This window comes from Dipodomys merriami, unplaced genomic scaffold (genome assembly GCF_024711535.1).
Source record: "Dipodomys merriami isolate MVZ:Mamm:240054 unplaced genomic scaffold, mDipMer1.0.p SCAF_2, whole genome shotgun sequence".
NCBI classification, from domain to species: Eukaryota; Metazoa; Chordata; class Mammalia; order Rodentia; family Heteromyidae; genus Dipodomys; species Dipodomys merriami.
Window position 1 is genome coordinate 66,361,197 of NW_027203381.1, and position 24,914 is coordinate 66,386,110.

The 24,914-nt window shown below is 40.3% G+C and overlaps 1 protein-coding gene across 8 annotated transcripts in view; it reads right to left on the reverse strand.

Moving 5' to 3' along the window:
• Nucleotides 1-710: 710 nt before the first annotated feature.
• Nucleotides 711-24,914, reverse strand: part of Atp13a4 (ATPase 13A4) — a 125,898-nt gene continuing 101,694 nt past the window's right edge. For 7 of the 8 annotated variants that reach the window (XM_070029847.1, XM_070029848.1, XM_070029853.1 and 4 more), the window contains 10 exons: nucleotides 24,590-24,669; nucleotides 23,157-23,199; nucleotides 21,896-22,005; nucleotides 18,411-18,507; nucleotides 16,732-16,804; nucleotides 12,393-12,564; nucleotides 11,510-11,703; nucleotides 9,925-10,013; nucleotides 5,984-6,064; nucleotides 711-1,379 (listed from right to left, as the gene is read on the reverse strand). In XM_070029847.1, the coding sequence (XP_069885948.1) occupies nucleotides 1,167-1,379; nucleotides 5,984-6,064; nucleotides 9,925-10,013; nucleotides 11,510-11,703; nucleotides 12,393-12,564; nucleotides 16,732-16,804; nucleotides 18,411-18,507; nucleotides 21,896-22,005; nucleotides 23,157-23,199; nucleotides 24,590-24,669 (1,152 nt within the window). In that variant the 3' untranslated portion in view covers nucleotides 711-1,166. The remainder of the gene's footprint in view (nucleotides 1,380-5,983; nucleotides 6,065-9,924; nucleotides 10,014-11,509; nucleotides 11,704-12,392; nucleotides 12,565-16,731; nucleotides 16,805-18,410; nucleotides 18,508-21,895; nucleotides 22,006-23,156; nucleotides 23,200-24,589; nucleotides 24,670-24,914) is intronic. The other variant, XM_070029855.1, reaches the window with a different exon arrangement.

Consider the following 24,914-nt stretch of genomic DNA (forward strand, 5'->3'; position numbering starts at 1 on the left):
TGAGGCAGGCCTGAGCAAAAAGTTAGTGAGATCTCATCTCAACCAATAAAATGGGCATCTGTATACATGGCTGTCATTACAACTACATAGGAGACCTAAATAGTGGGGTGGGGGGGATCAAGGTCCAGTCTGGCGAATGCAAAAATGAGAAGTCTTCTCAGAAAAATATCTACAACCTGTGGTAGAATGCCTATGTAAAAAGCCTGAAGCCCCTGAGTTCATAACACACACACACACACACACACACACACACACACACACACACACACACACACACACACACACACACACACGAATAGCATAGCACTAATAAGGTCATATGCCTAGAGGGAGAGTTCACTTTCCACTTTCCCTATGGGATAACAATGCGGGCTGAGTTGTAAATCACTCTATGGTGATACTGTCAAGCACTCTCATGCACTGTAATCGCCAGGGTCACCTTTCCCAGGCCACACTAAGTATGGAGGCTCTTAGTTGATATGGTGGAGCCATCAGGCTGAAGTAATCACTTGAAGGACAGCTGTTCCATAAGCATCTGAGAGGCTCGTACCTAGAGCAAGAAACAATCTCATATGTTAAAGTGCTAAGATATGGGGGGTGGCATGTCTTTGCGGTATAGGCAGAACTTATCCTTGGTGACAGGTAGGAAAAGGCCAGCGGCAGAATAAAGCCCCACAAATCTGAAAAGTACCGCAAAGAAACCAAACAAGTAAAGTTTGGGTTGATAGCTCCCATGCATTAGTTTTTCCACCAATAAAGCAACAATGCACAATCTTTACATGTTACAACACTATGAATATACAGAGTATGACTCCCTCCCCAACTCATTTTAAAAAAGAAAAAAAGGAAGTATTATCCTAAGAAGAAAGATGACCTATTTTCTATCTGTAGCTTGCTAAACTCTTGGCCCATTAAAATACTTGATCCAGTCTTTGTTCACCAGTTGCCTTCAGTGCTTTTAAGAAGTCAAGAAGAAAGTCATCTTCTGGGGCCATGTCCTTCTTCGTAGAAACTGTTTTATCAGACATTAATTTCATCACTATGATTTGGCAGGCATTCTCAAAACTCTAGCTGATCTTTGAAGAGTCTCATTGCTTTAATATCAGTAAAATGGGTTTCGTTTGTTCTTGTTTCTCTCCCACCCAAACTTGGATATCATGTTTCTGTCAAAGTTGCTCCTCATTGCTCTCAAACACGGGATTGCTGTAGGACACTGCCCTTCCATATCCAGGCATGTCAGAGTAGGAGATTTGGTTTATTGGGGGCCAGTTGTGGTCATTTGCCAAGTTCCTCTGCCATATCCGATACTGGCTTTTTGACTGATAGCCAAAACGTCTTTTGATGGTCATCCACAAAGTTCGATTTTCAATAATGGCTTCCTGCAAAATTAAAAAGAAAAGTTACTGCTTACAATCAGATATCCTGTGTTTTTGGTTACCTCATTCCACTGATTCTAATCCAACACAGCTATGATGTTTGCTTTGTGTCTTAGAAAACTAAAGGTAGTTTCATGGGCTTGCTCCTGGCTTTTCCCCCTACATAACTTTTCTGGAGGAGAAAGAATAGGCAGGTTTAATCACCTGGTAGTTAATCTGAAAGTGATTTACTTCAAATATGTGATATCTTTTGATTTAAATTTAAAATCATTCAAATTCTATACTCTACACCACATCACATCCAAATTTTATTTAATACGAAATTATGCATTATGCAATTATTTATCACCACATAGAAATGGCCATGGAGGAGATGTGTCTTGGGATCACCCTGGCACATTCTTGTAGTGTCCTGTATACAGTTAGTGAAACTGGAAAACCTGGAGTTGGAACAATCTAGCTGAGCTCCCAGCTCTAAAAGTTACTATGGGCAGCCTATCTGAGTCTCTTCCATATGTTTGTTGTAACTACCTTCACAAAATGGGGCAGGGCACAGAATACTGTTTGCCATATGCCTACCCTTCTCAACTACTCACTTAACAAAGCTCTGAGCCCTGTTCACACTTGCCTCCGACCTTCACCTACACTGAAATGCATTTTTAAGATTATAACAATTATGCTTCTCTGCAAACAATTTGGGCTGCCATTTTATTTCAGGAATTAGGCTGAATCTTGAACAGAGCCTGAATTAGAATCCAGAGTATATCAGAAAGGTTATCACCTCCATCTTCCATTTTTATCACAGGCAGTCACAAAGGTTGATCTTGGTAGACGTTATCGTGAAAGAAACAAGGAGGACTAGAACTGAAATACATGCTGATCCATGGTATTGTTGCCAAGTTGGATAAAAAAGGTGAACTTTATAGGATCCAAAAACAAGTTTTCAGAGACATACTGGTTTTCCTAGAATCCACCCATCTTTACTGTTCGAGATGTGTCACCCACAAAAAGGGTAGAGAATGGCTTTTCTGTGTTTTCCTCTGAAAACGGCCCAGCTTCTGGAAATCTGCTGCAGACCCACATTGCCAGGTTCAGTTTAGGGAAACCTGAGGGCTCACCTTGCCAGACCTGTCAGTCTGCTTTCCCACAGCAAAGATATTTTGTTCTTCACATGTAACAAGAGAAATGCAGTTCTCCTTACAGCTGGGCTAAGGCAGGAACACTAACTTTAAATTTTAAAGTCTACCTTAACTCCAGGAAAACCTTAGCAATAAACCTTTGTGTAAAACAAATGGAAGGAAACCACAAGCGCGCGCGCGCGCACACACACACACACACACACACACACACAGAGTGAGGAGAAAGAGGGAGGGAGTCAGGGAAAGGAGGGAAGGAGGAAGGGAAAGACAGACTGAAAGACAGGGAGAGAAGAGTGAGAGTTTTGGGAGACATTGTCATGCTCTTAACTTCCCCTGGAGCCTTTGTCGTTCAGAGTGTAACAACCTGTGTCACTTTGCCTCTCCCAAAAGGGAAACTGAATCAGGTGATAGGTCCTGTCACCCTGCAATGCAAATTAAATGCAGATCAGGAAGCAAACATTTTTTTTAAAGCCCTGATGAGAGTCATTCCTTACAAAAACTAACCCATGTGTTTTTATGCCTACCCGAATAAGTTGTGTGTGCTTGTACACATAAACCTACACACCTATAATTAAAAAATAGGAATTCCAAAAGCTATGCACATGTTTTCCCTTGCCTATCATCAGCGGGATGATAAGAAGGCTCCATGTAAGGCCTCATTTGAATCTATTTGCCTTCTGCACTGCTCTGAGATACACATTAGCCATAGAGTTAACTCTGAGATTCAGATTGGAGAGGCACTGAGTCAGGCTTCAGCAAATCAGATAATACTCAGATCTTTGTAAAAGGAGGCCAGCCATCTTTCATGCCAACCCTGCAAACAACTGTGGTCCTTCTGTGCCATAGGCTGGGCAGGCAGAAGGAGTTAAAAGCTCATCATAGCAGTGCTCAGAATCTTTAACATCTACTCCTTGAGACACCCAAGGGATCACATCTCGTTGTCCCATGACAGCCTGGGTCTTTCCCTATTCTGCTAGGATCACCATCTGAGACAAGGAAATCTGGTCTCCATAATCCTTGATTATAACTACCTTCACCAAAGGCCGAATGACTTCATATAGTCCCTGATTACCTGTTGATCACAGGGAAGCAGGTGACTGAGCCATTGGAGGCTGTAGATAATGGGCTTTGAGTGGGAACGGGAATGGGAATTTTCAACTTAGAAGCTACTGGGAACTCAACACTAAACATTCATATGCACATCTCCTCTACTGTTTACCCAATATAAGAACCAAAGAAGAGACTTTACTTCCCTGAGCATAAAACTACTCTATTTGCTGAGGTGAGTGGGAGCACTTCTTGCATTTAATGGAATACTTACTTAGCTCCTGCTAGAACAAAGCAGGGTTTTAGGTGCAGGGACCATTAACATGAGTTTTTGCTAGCCTAGTTCAGTGGCAGGAGAGAGAAGAAATGAGTATACAAATAGCTGTAGCACTGACTCCTTTACACACCCACCCCTAGCAAAATGCTCTAGGACATGGCACATGGTCAAAAACACTCAAGGAAGTGATGAGTTAAAAGAGTGACTGAAAATAAGGAAGTGTAAGTGCCACAGGAAATGATAGAATAATGAAGAATTATTATTTTTAAATACCTACAATGCATTTTATGCTGTTCACATTTCAAGGTTCAATAACTCCATGTGGGAGGTATCATTCATTATTAGCATCATTTTACAGAGAACTAAACAGACCCAAAGAAGTGGAGTAACTTGCCCAAAGTCAGACAACAGGAAAAGGCTGGAGCCAAAACTCACACTTAAGGATTGCCCCTGAGCCTGTCCTTTTCACTGCCAACAGGCAGAGAAGGGAAGGGAAGGGAAGGGAAGGGAAGGGAAGGGAAGGGAGGGGAGGGGAGGGGAGGGGAGGGGAGGGGAGGGGAGGGAAGGGAAGGGAAGGGAAGGGAAGGGAAGGGAAGGAAGGGAAGGGAAGGGAAGGGAAGGGAAGGGAAGGGAAGGGAAGGGAAGGGAAGGGAAGGGAAGGGAAGGGAAGGGAAGGGAAGGGAAGGGAAGGGAAGGAGCAGTAGGTACAATGGGTGTACAGCATACCATGGTGTTTCTCTCTCTCTCTCTCTCTCTCTCTCTCTCTCTCTCTCTCTCTCTCTCTCTCTCTCTCTCTCTCTCTCTCTCTCTCGTGCTTGTACTGGGACTTGAATTTAGGGCCAGGGAATTTCCCCTTAGCTTTTTCACTCAAGCTGGCACTCTATCACTTGAGCTACAGCTCCACTTCTGGCAAAATTGGAGGCCAGGGGCTCATGGACTTTCCTGACTGGTCTGGCTTCAAACTACAATCTTCAGATCTCAGCCTCCTGAGTAACCAGGATTCCAGGCATGAGCCACCAGCACTGTAAGAATGCTCTCTTATTAATTTGATTGTTTTAGAGATCATGTGGTTTAACCTAGTATTCTCGAGTGTGCTGCCTGAACCAGCCACATCAGAATCATTCAGCACACTCTACCTTACAAGAGAGGCTGAGGCAGCAGAATCACAAGTTCCAGACCAATCCAGGCTATGTAGTGAGACCTGTGTCAAACAAACAAGCAAACAAAAACAAAACAAGGACTGGGAATGTAGCTCAGTGGTTAGAGTACTTTTCTAGGCTGTGCAAGATCTGGATTTTATCCTCAAAAGGAAAAAAAAGCCACATGCAATGTGAGTTCCTTTATATGAATTTTAGAGAATGGATGAATCCATAGAGACAGAAAAGGCATTAATGGCTCCCAAAAAGTAGGAAGAGAGAGAAGAGAATGGAGAGCAATGGTAATGGGCAGAGAATTTCTTGAGGGATGATGAAAATATTCTGGCCCGAAGTACTATGGATAGATATATGACTCAGTGACTGTACTAAAAACCACTGGATTGATGAACTTTTTATAGTGTTTGAGTCATATCTCCATTTCAAGATGTGAATTGTGTTTGCATCTCTATTTGTGGAATTAAAACAAAAATAAATACCAATCAAGGCGCTGGTGGCTCATGCCTGTAATACTAACTACTTAGAAGGCTGAGGTCTGAGGATCTTGATTCCAAGCCAGCCCAGGCAACAAAGTTCATGACATTCATCTCCAATTAATCACCAAAAATCCAGAAGTGGAGCTATAGCTCACATGGCAAAGTAGTAGCCTTCAGCAAAAATGCTCAGGGACAGTGCCTGCGCCCCAGGACCAGCACACGCGTGCGTGCGCGCGCACACACACACACACACACACACACACACACACACACACACACACACACAAGCTAGCAACTTAAATATTGCAATTCCATTCTCCTTAGCCCCACTTTCCAGATGTCAAAACTAAGGCTTCTTTGGATTCATCAGAAAAAAACAAAACCAAAAACAGAAAACGGTGCTCATAGAAGAAAATAGAAAAGTGACAGCAATGTTGACTAAGGCCCAAGCCACCACTACCACACACCACACATGAATATGTACAATCACGAGCAGCCGTGGGAAGACACTTACCTCCGCAATCAAGGACACAATGAAATAGCAGGTGAGTAAGATGAGCATGGAGACCCGCCACAGGACGGGAGTGCAGAGCAGCTGGCAGGAAACAATGAAGCACAGTTAGTCAGAGGACGAATCTATGTTGGAAAATAGTCATGTATTCACAGTGTACATTAGGATATAAATCATGCGTGTAGTATGTATATATGTATGTTTTACAGACACATGTACATGCAAAAAATTTTATGAAGATATGCATTAAAAGCGTGAAAAGATTATAGTCAGTAATTCAATGATTAGGGTATTTTTTTTAGCTCCCTTTCTTTATAATTTCAACTTTGCAATGAAAATAAATAATGATTAAAAACCTGTGTGGAGCCTACTGCCGGTGGCTCATGCCTGTAATCCAGCTACTCAGGAGGCTCAGATCTGAGGAACACCATGGTTTGAAGCCAGCCTGGGCAGGAAAGTCCATGAGACTTTTAACTCCAATAAACTATTCAGAAAAAGCCAGAAGTGGTGCTATGGCTTAAGTGGTAGAGTGCTAGCCTTAAGTACAAAGAGGATTAGGATCAACACCCAGGCCGAGGTCAAGCCTCAGGACAGGAAAAACAAAACACAGAAAACCTGTGTGGTCCAGTTGCTTTGGGTATTATGGGGTTTTGTTGTTGTGTTGTTGTATTGGTGCTTTTTGTTTTGTGCTGGTATTGGGGCTTGAAATTAGGTCGGGGTACTGTCACTGAGCTTTTCTTTTCTTTTTTTTTTCTTTTATTTTTTTTGTCAGTCATGGGGCTTGGGCACTGTCCCTCAGCTCTTCAGCTCAAGATGAGCGCTCTACCACTTGAGCCACAGCACCACTCGGGTTTTCTAGTGGTTTATTGGAGATAAGCGTCTCATGGATTTTTCTGCCCAGGGTGGCTTTGAACCGTGATACTCAGCTCTCAGCCTCCTGAGTAGCTAGGATTACAGGTGTGAGCCACAGGTGCCTGGCTTCACTGAGTTTTTCTACTCGATGCTGGCAATCTACCACTGGAGCGGCAGCTCTGTTTCTAGCCTCTTTGGCTCATTAATTGGAGATAAGAGTCTCACAGACTTTCCTTTCCAATCTGGTTTCAAACTTCAGTCCTCAGATCTGAGCATCCTGAGTAGTTAGGATTACAGCTGTTAGCTACCAAGCACCTGGTTTGCTTTGTTATGTTTTTAAGATGGAAGACAGGAAGGAAGAAACTCAGTGGGCACCCTGTGAAGCCATATTGGAAGGTGGGGCGCTCTTGTCTCTGAGTTCCTATTTCTCCTCAGCTAAGTCTTGCTTTAAAAAAAATAATTTTGGATTTTTAAATTTTAAATATTTTTATTCTAAAGATACTGTAACAAAGGGGTTACAATTATATGAGCAAGGTAATGGGTCCATTTCCTATGGAGCAGTGTCTTGCTTTTGAGCCCTAAATCCTGAATGCCACCTCAGGATCATGCCTACAGTCAAACAACCTGGCCCCTCACATGGATGCTTCTGAAGAAGTAATTGGGGCTGAAATCAAGCTTCCCCTGGCCCACTATCTCTCTGTTTGTGCCAACCACTTCCTAGGCTGGGTGCCTGATATACAATGTGCTATATGAGTTATTTAATGAATGGCCAGTGGAAGAAAGAATGATCAATAAAGCTAATGGCACTCTGCTGTGCCCAACATTGTCTTACATATTCTTTCACACTGGTGGGAGGAAAATGGATACAACTTTATAGAGAATAATATTTTCAAAATTAAAAATTCAAAGCTATTTCTATGAATTCATTCCTGAGATACACTCTTCCACATGACTGAAATGATATATGTACACAGTTCTTTTGTTGCACCTTTGGAATCATAAAACCTGGAAACCAACTAAATGTGGAACTACATATAGATTGTGGTATATACCCTGAAATAGAATACACATGTCTACAATATAAAATACTATGTTGTCATGATAAAGAAAGAGAGTGTTCTTATATAGAACAAACATCAAAATGTCCTGTTCCAATAAAGAAGCAAGGTGCAGGACTGTGTGTGTGGTTGGGACCACATACACATTAAAATGTTCCATTCAGATCCCCTGCTGCTGGGAAGATAAATACACACAGCCATGGAAATATTCCATTCAGATCTCCTGCTGGTGGGAAGATAAATAATGGATAACCCAAATGTTGTGCTCAAAATCCAGCCCAACTTCCACCCAAAAGCCACACACTTCTTCCCATGGGCTGCTCATGGCCAGTACTTGAGGACAGCATGGATTCCCATGATACTCATTTCTGTGAAACAGTAACCACCCTAGTGAGCAGCTTTGGCTTAGCCGCCAACTGCACTGCAGACTGAGACTCTGCTCATCCAGGATTCTCTCCATCACAAGGTCAGACATTCACCACAGCAGCAATGTAACCTCTCTCTCCTCCTCACCTTCTTTCCCCACCACACAACTTCACCAATAACTCATCCCCGCTGTGGACATCCATGTCTTAGAATACCAAACAATGTAAGTGTTTGCTGCTATTGTCTTAAGAAAATGTGGGAGAAGACAAACACACAGGTGTATATACACATCTCTTCACACATATAAAATAACTGTACACATATTCTAAGTCTGAGTAAAGAAAAAAGTAACTGTGAAAATGCTTAAAATAAAATGGTACCATAGGTTACTGCCCAAGAGGGGCTGGAATGGAGATTTCAACTGTCCTTTAATTTTCAAATTTTAAATCGTATGATGTATTATTCTCTACTAAAATAATTAATACGATGTTTTTAAAAGTAAGCAGTATCTGGGTTGCAAAACAGCATGATTGCATCTAAACTAAAATAAAATTCATAAATTAGTCAATACACATTTATAATATATACATTTTAGAAGATGAAAAGATGTAGTGAGTAATGTTATGGTGTTCTTCCCTTGAATAATCTACATTCTCCATAATGAATTCATATTTTCTATGAGATAGTAGGAAACATGACTATTTTTAAAGTGAACAATAATTACTTGGTCATGCTGGCCATGACTCTACACAGATTTCCACCCCCCCCAAAAATGCAACAACCCCCACCCTTATTATACCAAAGCTTGTCTGACATCCTCAAAGACTGAAGAGTATGATTAACTTGTCTTAAATTTAACTCTTCAGGATTGAGACAGATTCACTCGTGAACAAAGGCTTTTTATTTCCAAGAGTACTTAATCTAATCAATAAAGAGAATTCATAACTGTGGTAAATGCACTACATAATGATACATATGTTGATCCTTGTTAATATGTCATGCCACTGATGAGTTAGAGGCTTAGGAATTTAGAAAAGGCCTGGCATGTTTCCAGTCCCAGCAATCAGTAGAAACTGGAAGATCTCAAGTTTGGCAACCCAAGGCCAGCCTGAGATACAGAGACCTAGGCTTAAAATAGAAAAGTAGAAAAGGCTGCAGAAATTGAATAGGTTTTTCTATTGTTTAAGTATTTAAAGTTATGGTGTGTTGGAAGGCCTCCAAGTTGTCTCAGTATTACAATATGTGAGAAAGTGCATGACATTTTAACATTAAGTAGGAATGCACCAAAAACATGCTTACAGATTGGAGAATTAACCAAAAAAGGTGGTCTGGGCGACGTATTTTAAACAGCTTCAAATGAGAACACTTTAGGAGGACAATCTCACATTGGAAAGAGAAAAAAATCAATACATATATTCTTCTCATCTTTTCAAAGGAAAATATTCAATAGTTTTTCAAAGGCTATCTTTCATCTCAGGAAATCAAGACTAGATGGAATTTTATTTCCTAATCAGCTTAAATGTTAAAAATAGATATAACACCAAATTCTTTTCAACTCTGACATCTGAAAGTACGTAATTGGTGTCAAGGATCCAAGTCAATTGCAATCATGGCCTGTGTTTTTGAAGCTGATACTATACAACTGTGAATCGCCACGCTGAGACTTACGTCCAAACTCCTGTACAATACTGGGATATCGGCAAATAGAATGAAGAGACACACGCTGAGCTGGACAACCAGCACAAGGACAAATGTATCTGGGGAAATAAGGACATAGCTATCATTTTGAGAAATCAGAGTAGGAAGTATCGTATCTGTTCACAGACATATCCTAGAAGAATGCCAATTGAGTACGCTTGATTTCTGCATCCAGGCACAGCCTGGTGACGGCAAGTGGGTCTCACCTCTGCGATCTCAATGCATGTCCTTGAGCAATGTGGGGCTTTTCATGTGCACGATCGTGTTTTGATTCATAGAATTAATATGTATAAAATATAGTCTCAAATTCTTTGGCAGGACTTTTGGGTGATTCACACCTGGAATCCTAGCTACTCAAAAGACAGAGAGCTGGGGATTGGGATTCCAAGACAACCCTGGGCAGACAAATCTGTGAAACCCTTATCTCAAATTCACCATCACAAAGCTGGAAATAGAGCTGTGGCTCAAGTGGAAAGGCTAAAGGACAATGACCAGGCCCAGAGTTCTAGTCCCAGAACTGACACACACATAAAATTAATAATAATAATAATAACGCTTTGAAGATATTTCAAATATCTGATTTCCTTTAATACAAACCATTTACCTCAAATCCTTTCCAGGAGAACAAGGAAGGCTGAAGATGAACAGATATTTAAATTGCAATTATGCAGATATCAGCATCCAACTGTTTCCTTATCTCAAGGAGGAAAAAGGTACAATTTTCCCTGAACATACAGATTTTTATGAGGATACTGATGCTTATACTTGTGAGTTTTCCCAATGAAATCCCACCCAAATGACAGTCTCCATCTAACACACCTCCCTGTCCCAGAATGTAAGACAATGGGAGGAACTTCAAGAACCTGCACAAATCTCCATATCATATCCTCCCTACCTGCTACCACACAATGCCCCCTTCACTCTGGTCTTCATGGTTCCATCTGAGACAGGTTCCATCTGAGGCCTTACAATGCTTTCCTCACCTCTCCTAAGATGAATACTGACTTAAAAAAAAAGAAGTTGGGCACTGGTGGCTCACGTCTGTAATGCTAGCTACTCAAAAGGCTGAGATATGAGGATTGTGGTTCAAAGACAGCCCCAGCAAGAAAGTCTATGAGACTCTTATCTCCAATAAACTGCTCAGAAAAATCCAGAAGTGGGTACTGTGTCTCAAGTGGTAGAGCATTAGCCTAAAGAAGCTCAGGGACAGTGACCAGGCCCTGAGTTCAAGCCAAGGACCAGCAAACAAACAAACAAAAAACTAACAAGTGAAGAAATAAACCCATCTTCCCAATTTGAGATAATTCCAAGACAACAACTAAAGGCAAACTTTGGGTGAAGTGACAATATGGAAATAAAAAGCTTTGGTACATAACAGAGTTTTAAAGGAAGGGGTAAAGTACCATGAGATTAAGGCTGTCCTACACTCTGGCAAAGAAGTTAGGAGACCCTAATGCAGAGACAACTCTGCATTTGGGTCCTTTCTGAGTGACCTGGCCACTCTAATGACTTTTCTAGTGACCTTTCACCTCTGACCCCATACAATTCTACTCACAGTTTGTATAGGTGGGTTGCCGAAATGGTTTTCCTTTAGAGAATGTAAAAGCCACAATGATGCAGTTGATTGTTCCCAAGAACCATACAGTTGTGTTCTCAAAACTTAGGAAAGCACTATTGCTTCCAGTTTTTTCTAAAGCCATTGAAGAAATGGTCATGTTTGCAGTACTTTCATTTTTCACTGTGCAAACACTAAAAAAGAAACAGAAAAAAATCTGTGAAGTAAGATGACAAGCCCGTAGGGTGCATGTGTATCTATAAGACTCCATACCAAACAACCTCAGAGCAGACACTCAGCATTTCTGGAATTGCTTATGCGTTGACAAAGAATACACTGAAAATTAAAGGCAAAATCAACAAACACAGATAGACCTGTGAAATTATATGATAGACAGATAGAGGAGGTCTTACATACAAGCATATAAAGGTACACACATAGTTCCAACTAGTTGTTTATTTATATGCGCTTATCAAGTAGAGTCATATTTTCCCTTGAATGGTTTAAAGATCTCTGATAATTGGCCATAATTTATCACTTAACAAGGTCAGTTTTCACAAGGGTAGGGCATTCAGTTATGGCACTGAGATATCACTTAAACTGAGCTGCTTGAACTGGAACAGACCAGGCAAACTATAACCCATCCTAGATATAACAGATGGTTGGAGATCATTATCCTAGAGCACAGCCAAAGGCAAGCACCACAGATGACAGCATCAAACCGTGCTACGGAGAGGACATGATTGTTAGAAATTTGTCGAAAGGAGTTAAGAATGCCAAAATCTTGGCAGGACGAAGACATGTTTTCCTCCCTTTGTATTATCCAGATAATGTTTGATAGAAATTAGTATCTGAAAAACTAGATTTACAGCTGTGATCGTACCTGTGCACCTCCATGGAATACCAAGGCTGCCTCCGAACCAGGACAAAGCCCACAATATGCATGACCAGGCTGAAAAGAATGTTGAAGGTGACGGAAAGCAACAAAGGTGGAGAGATGAGCCGTCCTGCAGGTCGGAAAGGTACCAGCTTGGGGTAGGCACCATTCAGATTCACTACAAAAGAGACCCAGTATTCATATTTGTGAGAGCAGGGAAATGTTATATTCTTGGTCAGAAGACCCATATGGCTTCTTTGGAGCCCTGGTCTAAGGAGAAAAACAAGCTGAGGGAGTGAAGTGGTTAATGGATTTGAACTTCAGACTATGAGGAATTCTTAAAAGAGCAGCTACAGGACAAACATCAGATTCCATTTTTTTGCCTACTAATAAGCAATGATTATTAAGTCAAAGGTAAAGAAATGATAAAATGCTCCTTCTTATACTCTGCTTGTGGGAACCTAAGTTAGGTGAAACTTTTGCAAAGCAATTTGGCAGTAAACATAGAAAGATGTTCCTTCCACTTTTAGTACTTTATCCTAAGGTAAAAAATCATTTTTTAATGTGTAACTATGCTCATTATAACATCATCTCCAATAAATTAGGGTACATCTATGTTATTAAATGACATTCAATGACAAAGTCAGGCATAGCGGCTCATGCCTATAATCCTTGCTACTGGAGAGGCAGAGAAAAGGAAGATTATGGTTCAGGCCAGGTGGACAAAGAAAGTTAGTGAAATCCTAACCCAACAAAGGAATCTAGGCATGCTGGAACATGTCTATCAGCCTGGGCATGTAGGAAGACTAGGTAGGAGGATTAAGGCCCAAGACCAGCTTTAGGCAAAAATGCAAGATACTATGTGAAAAATAACTACCCTCCCTCCTCAAGTGGCTGGGATAATTCAACTGGAGAAGTGCCTGACTTGCAAATACCAGGCTCTGGGTTCAAGCTCCAATGGTATCAAAATAATTAATCGTAATAATTTTAATGACAAATGAGGAACGGCATTACAGAGCAAGCACCCTCTGGAGAAACACTGAACAATACACAGGAAATGTCAGGAACAACTTTTCCAGGACTCTGAAAAACAGACGAAAGTACATAGCAACAGAGGAAACCCTGAATCAAAAGGAAAATTTTAAATGGAAGGGAAGATTGTGGCATTGAAAATCCACTTGCTTTGTCTCTCTTCAGCTCAGGGCAATCTTCAAGATGGAATCCTGCATTCCAAGTGAGGGTTCCTAGTCCCTAGCGGGGTACACGGTAGGCTTTACATACCAATTCCTGTGCATGTTTGTTCTCACCTGTCTGGTGCTACATGAAGAAATGGTGATGTTTACCCAGGGCAGAAAAGCAGCATACGTTGTTTGAAAAAATTAGAAGCTAACAATCTACAGTTGCCTTAGGCAAAAGCTTATCGTTGAGCTATAAAACAAGCACCTAAAGCTTGGGAGGAAAAGGTAAGGAAACTCAATTTGAAAAATGAGGACATTCAGAAACACCTGTGTGTGCACCGTGCACTATGAAAAACATATGCATGCCTGGGGCAAAAAAAAAAAAAAAAAAAAACGTGCTAGAGAAGGACCCTGCGGGGTCCTTCCATACTGGGTGACCTTGACTCAGCACAAGTCTGAAGAAGTCATGGATATGTAATCAATTGTAGACGCTGAGCAGAGGTGTTTTTGTTCATTTTTTAAAATTCCTGAATTCAAGGAAAACTCTTCCAACACCTTAGTTAATCAAATCCTAAGAGCGGTAACTACAAAAGTAGTTTAGGAAAGTCAGGAAATAAATGAATGACTATAACCTTCAACTGCTAGATAAACAAAAATACCAAGTCTTAGAGAAACAGAAGCATCTGATTTCTAGAGTTCCTACCTTCTACTGCTCAAGAGAACCATATAAGGTGAAAGAAATCACCACTGAAGAAACACATACATTAGATGTACTAGGCAGAGGTATTTAAATAGCTTTCTTACATATACTTAAAGAATTAAAGGAAACCATGAGCAAAAACAACTAAGGAAATCAGGAAACCTATGTAACCAAACTGAGAATTCAATAAGAATTTAGAAATTTTGGAAACAAGGACACAAAGTAAACTATGGAGCTTGAAATACAATGAATGGCATAGGAAAAAAAACTGTAAGATGGGTTCAACATCAAATTTGAGTAGGCAGAAGAAGAAACAACAATGAACTTGAAGACTGGAGAGTTTCTTTGATCCAGTTGTGGACCAGGAAGATAAAATAGTAACAGATAATGAACGGCCCCATATATTTCAGTCAAGTAGACTCGCATGCAGTATATAAGTCTCAGAAGTAGAAAAGAGAAAGAGGCAGAAAGAATACTTGAAGAAATAATGTTAGAAAATTTTCCAAGTTGAACAAAAGACATTAATCTGCACATTTGATAAGCTGAAATAATTATAATAGGTTAAGCCCAAAGAGATCCACAATAAGATAATTCAGTTGAACTAGAAAAAGCAAAACACAGGAGAGAATTTTTAAGGCAATGACAAAAATAGTGATTCATCTCCATACAGAATCTTCAGTAAGATTATTAATTTCTCATCAGCAACAGCTTTATTCATAATCGGTGAAACTAGGAAGCAACCAAGATGAATGATCCTTCAGCCAGTAGATGGAGAGACAAACAGAGGCATGACAGACAGTAGAATATTATTCAGCACTAAAAAGAGAAGGATCTAAAATGCACAATTAAATACAGAAAGAAAGAAGCCAATCTGAAAGGGCAGTCTTCTGCATGATTCTAACCTTATGATATTCTGAAAAAGGTAAGGCTCTGGAAGAGAGTTTAAAAAGATGACATCAGTTCCTGGGGATGTGCGGAAACAGGAAGGATAAAAACACAGAGCACAGTGATTTTCATGTCAGGGTGGACATGTTGTATGATACCACAATTGAAATATGGATACTAAGTGGTACCATCTTGGCATCTTAGTGGATGATGAGAACTTCCTGAAAATTCTAGAGATGGAATTCCACTTCCCCACCTCCACCCCCCGGGTGACAGGCCCTGAATTCCTAGAAGTAGATGAGATGGAGACTTAGACACTAGGTTCCAGGACCTGCCAGACTGGTACCATGAACTTACAAGACTCTTTGAACTCTTTGAGCTTCTAACCATGAACCTATTTAGGTTCCTCACCCCTACTGCCATAATGCCATGCCTTGTATCTCCCCACTCTCCTCAGGTCACCATGGTGCCCCTCTTCAACTCTCCATTAGAGTTGATCCGCTCTGTTGAGACTGTTTTCTGCTCTTTCTTTACTCTGACTCCCTTGTTGCTCAGTTTCCTAACATATTAAGTGCATTGGAAGCTGTAAGTTTTGGAAGGACATCAGTCTACTTGCAGTCACCAGCTTTGTAATAAACATCTGATTCAAGCTCTCAAACTGTGTGTGTATCTCATGATCGAATTCCAATATAACACAATGATGGATACACATGTTACATGTGTCCAGACTCAGAAGGAAGACATAAGATCAGGAAAAACCCCAGCGTAAGCTCTGGGCTTTGGGTGATCCTGATGTATGAATGTAGGCTCATTGATGACCCAAAAAATATCATTTGTAGGAAGGTGGAGAGGGGTAGAGGGCAAATGAGAAATCTCTGTGCCTTCTTTGAATTCACAATAACTGTAAAGAAATAAAGTCATAAATTTATGTTTGTCCTTATGCAGGAGACCTGGGGGGATAATTTATAAATTTGTCAGAAGGTGGGAGGAGAGGAGAGAATATTGGTGAGATTGCTTTCATGCTCTGTTCTACATGCTGAAACATAAAAGCCATTTAGCTTCTATATGTAATAAATTGGGCACATCTTGCCTTTAAACAATCCCTAGAAACACTGAAGTCAATATTCCTGATGTTCAAGGTGCTTTTTTCATTTTAAATGTTTATCATTTGTTTATGAAAACCTCATATTTTGTAGAAAACAGCAAAATAAGGAGCTTTTCCTCTACTGACACCTGTGGTATTCAAAAGTGTTTTTCTCTGTATCTCTCTGGGTATCTCTTACTCTGTCCCGTCTTTATCTCTCTACTTTTGTCTCTCTGTCTCCCTCTGCCTCTCTGTCTCTCTCTCTGTCTCTCTCTCTGTCTCTCTCTGTCTCTCTGTCTCTCTATCTCTGTCTCTGTCTCTGTCTCTCTGTCTTTCTGCTCCTCTATGTCTCTCTTTCCTCTCCTCTCCTTTCCCCGTCCCCCCCCATCACCCACTACTTCTGCTACTCCTCATGGCAAACCATCTTTCTGGGGTATAGGGAAGACAGCTAAGCTAAGGGGAGTATCTCTAAGAAGAAAGTTTTCAAAGGTCTCTTACTTGTTACACCAATAAGAGTTGTAATGGCCAGATCTTGGAACAGAAACTGGTAATTTGAAAGGCTGTTGGTCTCCTGAAAATTATTTTTAAAAAAGCAGATGAAGAAAAGTTAGGACATTTGAATAAGTTTGACATGAATCACACTGGTTCTCTTACTAAAACATTGGTTTTTTTCACGTTGTTACCAAGGAGAGGATGGGTGAGGGATCTATAGGGGTTGATGGGGAGGTTGGCAGAAGTTCTGAAAGCCAAGCCCATAAAGCCCTTGCAACAAGGAGGGCCTTGTGCTTTCTGGCCTGGACCCTTGTGTGTCAGAGTGACCCTATGTTAGGGGAACATCTCCCTCCAGTAGATCCTTTCTCTTCCCTCATTTCTGCTTATCAACAGAAAAGGCAGGGTTTAGTTGGCACAACAAAAGTATGTATCCCTAATAATAACAGTGACAGGTGTGTAGGAATTTTATTTAAATTTTACTAAGGGAAAATGAAAGTAACTGAGCCCACAACTGATGTCTTTGGCTATTATTAGATGAGATGATAGAAAGTCTTCATCAACTCCATTGTGCTCTGGAGGAAACACTGTTCATGTATTACTGACTTCAGGAACCTTGCTTCCTTATCCCCTCCCCCCATTACTGAAAAAAGAGGATGATGTATTATGTTTCATTCTGCCCTTGTGCATAAGGAGTTATAATGATTCAAAAATAGGACTAAATTAGGATTATAAACACCCTAACCTTATCTTGTCCACTAACTATTAAATATGAAACCATATTTGTAATCTGAAGGCTGTGGGACTAAACCCTTCAACCTGGGAGATATAGAAGGAAATAGAGGTAAACCTAGATATTTACACCACTCATAAAATTACACCACTCATAAAAAATGAGCTCATAATATTGAATTTATAGGTAATAGGTATATTCAAGCACCTTTTATACCCTATTGAATTACAAAAGCCATTACAAGACATGTGTATGTTTACCATATGATATGCCAGTTTTAAAATCTCCATATTCAGGGAACAGAGGTGTACCAGACTCTTGAAACTTAACTGTTAAATGTTCAGGAATGTTATGAGCCTGTTGTTCGACAGTGCCAATATCAAAACTTAATTCATACAAATGTGCATTAAATCAGTTATATTAAAAACAAAAATGACAAATATTAAAACTCGGAATTTCATAATTATTTTCCCTTATTATTTTTTGTTATCTATGTTCTTAAGTCTATCAAGAATTCCTATATCTCTCTGGTATATGTGGACATACTGCTTCTGTGTCTTTTTTCCCCACCCTACAATCAGGGATGTCAAAGAGATAGCTTGAAACTGGCTATGGGGAATTATTTACACCACTGAAATTGACAAGCATCCACAATCAGAGAAAGCCAGTTATGAAGCACTATCCCATGCTGAGAAGCATCTCTTTGACATAAAGTCAGCTAGAATAGTGTCACCCTTGAATTGGGTAAGTAAAAGTGACAATAAGAAACAAAGTAGGATATTCAGTTATGTTCCTCCGCTACCACTAGAGAAGTAAGGGGCCAACAACTTTTCTTGTGTGCATTTTTCTTTCTTAAAACCTTAAGGATAGTTTTAGAAGGGCTCTTTGTGCTCGAATATTCAATCTGTCATCTTTTCCTTAAGAGAAAACCTTGCAAGAGCCTGAGCTATCATACCCAGTAGAGCAGCAGCACACCGACATACTGAATCATGCTGTACAGAGCCATGTACTTAAACATGCAAAATGAGGTAACGAGGGCAGCACGTCCTTCCCTGCATAAGAAAAAAAGGAATGAAATGAAGGCAAGTCATGAGAAATCAGTTCAGTTACTCTATGCTGTTCACAACACACAAATCTGAAGTCTAGCTATATACTTGCTTGTCTGACAGACAGGACAGCCTTGAGCCAGTGGGAACAAATTGCACTAAGTGACAAAGATGTTTAGGAAGGACCAGTTGCAGGCCAGTGTCTATAGCCTTGACTTCACAATAGACCCTGATTTACAGTCACTCTTGTCTCTTCTGAAGGTGTTGTTTTCACTCCCAACTCAGAGCCCAGAGACTTGGGAGCTAATCCCCATACTTAATGCATCCATGCATTAATGTGACTTTGAAAATCACTACCTTTAGCCAAGCACCGGTGACTGTAATCCTAGCTACTCAGGAGGCTGAGATCTGAGGATCAGGGTTCAAAGCCAGCCTGGGCAGGAAAGTCCATGAGACTCTTATCTCCAATAAGCCACTAGAAACCCAGAAGTGGTGCTGTGGCTCAAGCAGTAGAGCGCTCACCTTGAGCTGAAGAACTGAGGGATAGCGCCCAAACCCAGAGTTCAAGCCCCACGACTGACCAAAAAAAGAAAAAAAAAGAAAATCACTACCTTTGTCTCGGTCTCATCACCATCCAATGAAGAATATAAAGGAGATTACAGGCTTTGAAGTGATTTTCAAACAAGTACTTCAGGAGTTTGGGAAGTGTTTGATTCAAGTTTCACTTTGGTAGTCCCAACTTTTTCTACAACTGAACTAAAATAATGTCTACATATAAATTAGTCTTTTATCACATTTAAATAGACTGGACACAATGTGTAAGTCCTTTGTTTATTGTTGGTTGGCTTTTAGTAAAGAATATGTATGTAAAGTGTGAAATAAATTACTTGTGGAATGCTACTTCATATTTCCTTTGGAGATCAAATAGGGAGGGTTTTAACTTACCTGCAGTCCTAATGATTTTCTGTGATTCTAATACCTGATCTTCAAACCAGATCTTTTCCTGAATCAATTTGCTGCTACTGCCCTTTATGACCTGAAGGTCATTTCTTTTCCTTTCCCAAGACACTCCCTGCTCCATACTCAAGCCACAAGCCAGCCTTTCACATTGCCTATTGTGTTTTCTTGACAATATTAACAAAAATCATATACTAGTTATTGCAGATAAGGGAAAACATGGGACTTACGTTTCTTTGAGTCTGGTTTACTTCACTTAATATAGTTTTCTCCAAGTCTTTCCATTTCCTAACAAATGGGGCAATGTCATTCTTTCTGATGGAGGCATAGAATTCCATTGTGTGTGTGTGTGTGTGTGTGTGTGTGTGTGTGTGTGTGTGTGTGTGTGTGTGTGTACCACATTTTCTTGATCCATTCATCTACTGAAGGGCATCTGGGTTGGTTCCATATCTTAGCTATGGTGAATAATGCTGCAATAAACATGGTTGTGCTGGTAGCTTTAGTATGGCATTGTTTGTGATCATTTGGGCAAATGCTCAAAAGTGGGATTGCTAGGTCATAGGGGAGCTCTATGTGGAATCTTTTGAGGAACCTCCATACTGCTTTCCAAAGTGGTTGAACAAGTTTACACGCCCACCAATAATGCAGTAGGCTTCCCTTTTGGCCGCATCCCCACCAGTATCTGTTGTCATTAGATTTCCTGATTATAGCCATTCTAACTGGGGTGAGGTGGAATCTCAATGCTGTTTTGATTTGCATTTCTTTTATGGCTAAAGAGTTGAGCATTTCTTCATGTGTCTATTGGCCATTCTTATTTCCTCTTCAGTATATGTCTAGGACAAGCAGAAGAGGTCAAAAGCAATGTACATATGACCATATAACCTGCTGCTAAGCAAAATGAACCCCAAGATAGGTTTTATCTGTTACTGTTCTTCTTAATGTACTTATAATGTACTATGTGATTTTTTTGTTTCTTTTGTATGTTCTTCCCCTATGTTATAGCCCCTGTTGTCACTGTATTTGATTCTGGTGCCCTACATCTTGTATATGCATTTTTCTAATTTGGGGAGGGGAAAGGAAATAACAAAACACTGAAATAAGGATACAGGATGACCCATTGTAACAATGAGATGTACAAGACAGTATGTTGAAGACGAATTTTACAACTTTGGGGTGGGTGGAGAGGGGATGAAATAATTGGGGAAGAAAGGGATGGTAAGGGAAATATAAAGGAGGGTGTAACAATGTTCAATAGGAAATGGACTCATTACCTTGTTCATATAACGGTAACCCCTCTGTACAGTATCTTTACAATAAAAATAGATATTAAAAAAACAAAATCAGTAAGAAGTCCCTTTTTATAAAATCTCCCTTAAGTCTGTCACTGTTCCCACTCAATAGATATTAGTCAAGTACATTAAAAGTATTTTAAATGGGAAAATCTAGTAAAGTCATAATATTAAAAAGTATAGCTGTAGATTAAACACATTTAAACAAAATCAGTTCTAATCTACTCTGTGAATGCTTAAGCAGTTTTCTCTGGGCCCCCTTCTTATTGATAAAGGAAATATTATCTCTTCCTACATCTTTAGAATGTTTTGAAGTATTATCAACTACAAATCATTGTTTAGATCATAAGCATTTACTACTCAGAATAGCCAATATAGCCTCAATGCTTTCTCTATCATCCAAAGAAAATAGAGCAGAATCACATATTCTGCTGGGGAAAATAAAGCACCAGACAAAATCTTAGTGGGAGTAGTAAAGATTAATACAAATTTTGAAAACTGAGGTGGGAAAGAAGCCCCCCAAATCCTTGCAAAGCAAGAGAGAAGAGAGGTAAATGAGTTTCTCTCCATCTTCCAAGATGAAGCACAAAAACAAACACTTGAAAAAAATCAAGAAAATGACTGTCACTTCCAAAGAAGTAACAAGTTCTAGATTCCAATCCTCTCAAAAGTAATCTACCCAATGACTTCCATTAGAAATGCCACTGCTTGCTGAGTGCTGAGGATTCATGCCTATTGTTCTAGCTACTCAGGAGGCTGAGATTTGGAAGATAGTGATTCAAAGCCAATCTGGGCAGAACATTCCATGAAGCTTCATCTCCAAAATAACCAACAAAAAACTGGATTCAGGGCATAGCTCAAGTGGTAGAGTTCCATCCAAGGAAGGGAGGGAGGAAGAGAGGGAGTGGGGATGGAGGAAGGAGGAAGGAAGAAAGAGAAATAAAGAAAGAAAGGAAAAAAGAAAGGAAAAGCTTCTCTCCTAATGTTCTTTGTAGAAAGCACAGGATGTAGTATAATGATAGCATTTTTCCACAAATCACCTTCCCCACATAGGAACACAAAGTTGCACTGACTGGTCTTTCCCAGGCAGCATAATGCTATCTTTACCTAAAAGACAAGAGAAAGAACACAATACTGGGTTAACTTACTTGATAAGGTGAGGTACACACTCAATGTTTGGAGTTTTGGAAGTGAAAGGTGAAGCTACAGATGCCTCCTGCTCTGATAGAGAGATGCCCACATGCGCCATTTTCAAAGCCTGAAAGCGAAGATTCAGTTTATTGCTTTTGTAGACACACATTGCTCTGCTGTGGCCACAAAAATAAATAAGATCACTTGTGACTGTAAGATTACTCGTGGAGCTGGGAAGGTGGCTCAGTGGTAGAGCGCTCGCCTTGCATGCCTGAGGCCCTGGGTTCGATTCCTCAGCACCACATAAGCAAAAAGAAATAAGCCAGAAGTGGCGCTGTGACTCAAGTGGTAGAGCGCTAGCCTTGAGCTGAAGAGCTGAGGGACAGCACCCAGCTGTCCCTAAGTAAGCCAGGCCCAAAGAAACATAGGTCCCATGGTCTCCCTTATTTGCAATATCTAGTATATGTATGAGTCAAGCAGAAAAGGTCAGATAAGGTGATGTTAGGAAAATGAACCCTAAGATATATATTTAAATGTTTTTTTTTCTTTCATGCATTTGTTTCTAAAGCATTTATAAGATCATTTCTTTGTTGCTTTGTATGTCCTTCCCCCACAGTATAACCCCTGCTTTCACTGTATTTGATGTCGGTATAATTTGTGGAGGGGAAGGGGAAAAACAAGTCGTTTAAATAAGGATACAGGTGGACCCGTTGCAACAATGAGAAGTACAAGTTGTCAAGTCGAAAACGAACTTTACAACTTTGGTGGAGGGGGAGGATTAGGTGGGGGAAGCGGGGGGAGAGGCTGGGAAGGGATGGGAAGGGTAAACAAAGGAGGAGGCTACAATGCTTGATAAGAAATGTACTCACTATCTTGCCCATGTAATTGTAATCCCTCTGTACAGTATTTTCACAATAAAAAAATAAATTAAATAAATAAAAAGATTACTCATGAGCCTTAACACTAAGAAGAAGGTGACTGGATTTCATTTTGCCTGGTTCATAGGAAAAATGTGGCACTGAGAACTGTTGGCCAAAGATGTGGGGGGTCCAGTTCTGCCTCCTTGAGTCTATGACAATCACTGAGTCATTGTGTGGCTTTAGTCAAAACCCTCCCAAACCCTCAGCATCATGACAAATGGAAATGTTACTTCCCAGTAGATACTGTATCCATAGGGTTCCAACCAGAAATTCTGGAGAGATTATGAAACAGTCCCTCCCCCTCTCCTCCCCTCTCCCTCCCTTCCCCCCCCCCCCACATACACTGGCAGTGACTTACCCCACAGTCATTGGCTCCATCTCCACACATACCTACAAAGTAACTAAAAGGGAACCATGTGAATTGTAAAGGAGATCAGAGCTATCTTGCCAGCTAACTTCTCCAGCTAAAAAGACAAAGCTGCCATTATCACTACTTAGATTGGGAACACATTATTTGTGCTAAGGGAGTTTTCCCTAAGAGTCTGATTAAAAGTGAAATGGGACTTGGTAGCTTCTACAACAGACTAAAAAGTGCAACACAGCATTCCTGACTGTTTCCTGTGAGCACTGGAATGTTCAGAGAGAGAGGGCTGACTCAGCTACCATACAGGGATATTCACAAGTGTTTGATCCGATATCAGCATAGTGGATAGGGGACAAGATCTACAAACAGAAGATCTAGATTTTCACCTGTTTACCTTACTATCTTAACCATCACCTCCCTCCTCTATAAACTGGTAGCAATATGAAAGGAGTGCTGTATGAGGAAATGCCTTATAATGCCTAAATGATAAGTAAGCATCAGGTGCTATTAATACTAACACAAGAGGAAGTGAACACTTGTACTCAAGGCCAGCTTGGGCTACATAGTGAGACCTTCTCTTAAAAAAATAATCAGGGCTGGGAAGGTGGCTCAGTGGTAGAGTGCTTGCCTTGCATGTATGAGGCCCTGGGTTCAATTCCTCAGTACCACATAAGCAGAAAAAAAAAACTAGAAGTGGCGCTGTGGCTCAACTGGTAGAGCGCTACCTTGAGCTGAAGAACTGAGGGACAGCACCCAGCCCCAGAGTTCAGGCCCACGACCCCCACACACACACACAAAAAAAGCAAAAACATCTTATTGTCAGTCAGTGAAAGCATAGTGCGCAATCTAAAAGTTGACCAAAGAAACAAACGCATTTCTCTGGATGAATACTTCTCTTTGGAATTATTGACAAAGATGGATAGTAGGCTTCATAAAGCACAAGCACTCTGTGCTATAAGGTAACTAATTTCCTTCCAGGTTTTTGTTTTTAACCATCTAGAGAAGCTTGAGAAGCTTCCCTAATGACAGGGTCATAGACTAGGAAGATGGAGGAGAGAGAGTGGTAGGATATGACTACAACATGGCTACACAAGTAAGTTCCAAGAACAGGAAGTAGAATCTTAACTTATAAGCGTTTTATTTGAACTATTCATTCCATCTAGAAATGGAAGCTCTTTTTGTACCATTTGAGTCAGAAATAAGGTTTCCTATAATAATGCTTTCATATTACTGTAATCTCTTTATGTAAATCTCTCTATTATACTTGTGATGATAATTTAAAAATATAAAGTAATAACTATCATTTGCCCTGGATAAGAATCACTGTCCTAGCCCAACTGAGAGTTTCTCTGGACCTACTATCCTCCCTCCCCGATACTGTCAGGCCAGCATGCAGTTCACACCACTTGAACTAGCAAAGAACTTACTCCAGTTTCTGAAATTCTTCCACCAGATTGGATTTCTGTCCAGGAGACATTCTTGCAAAGATGGTCCCATTGATCAGTATCTATTTAAAAAAATCAGTTTTTTTTTCAAGCAGCTGGTTATATGTGACATAATTGAAAACAGAACATTAAGTGGTGATGCTCATGAATGAAAAAAATTGTTCCTGAGACACCATTTTTGTGTATGTTAAGACAGATATTGTGATGATTACATGCCTGTAATCCAGAGATTTGGGAGGTAAAGGTATAAGAATCATCATCAAGCCTAGCCAGGGGACAAAAGCAAGATTCTGCTCTGTTTTTTCTG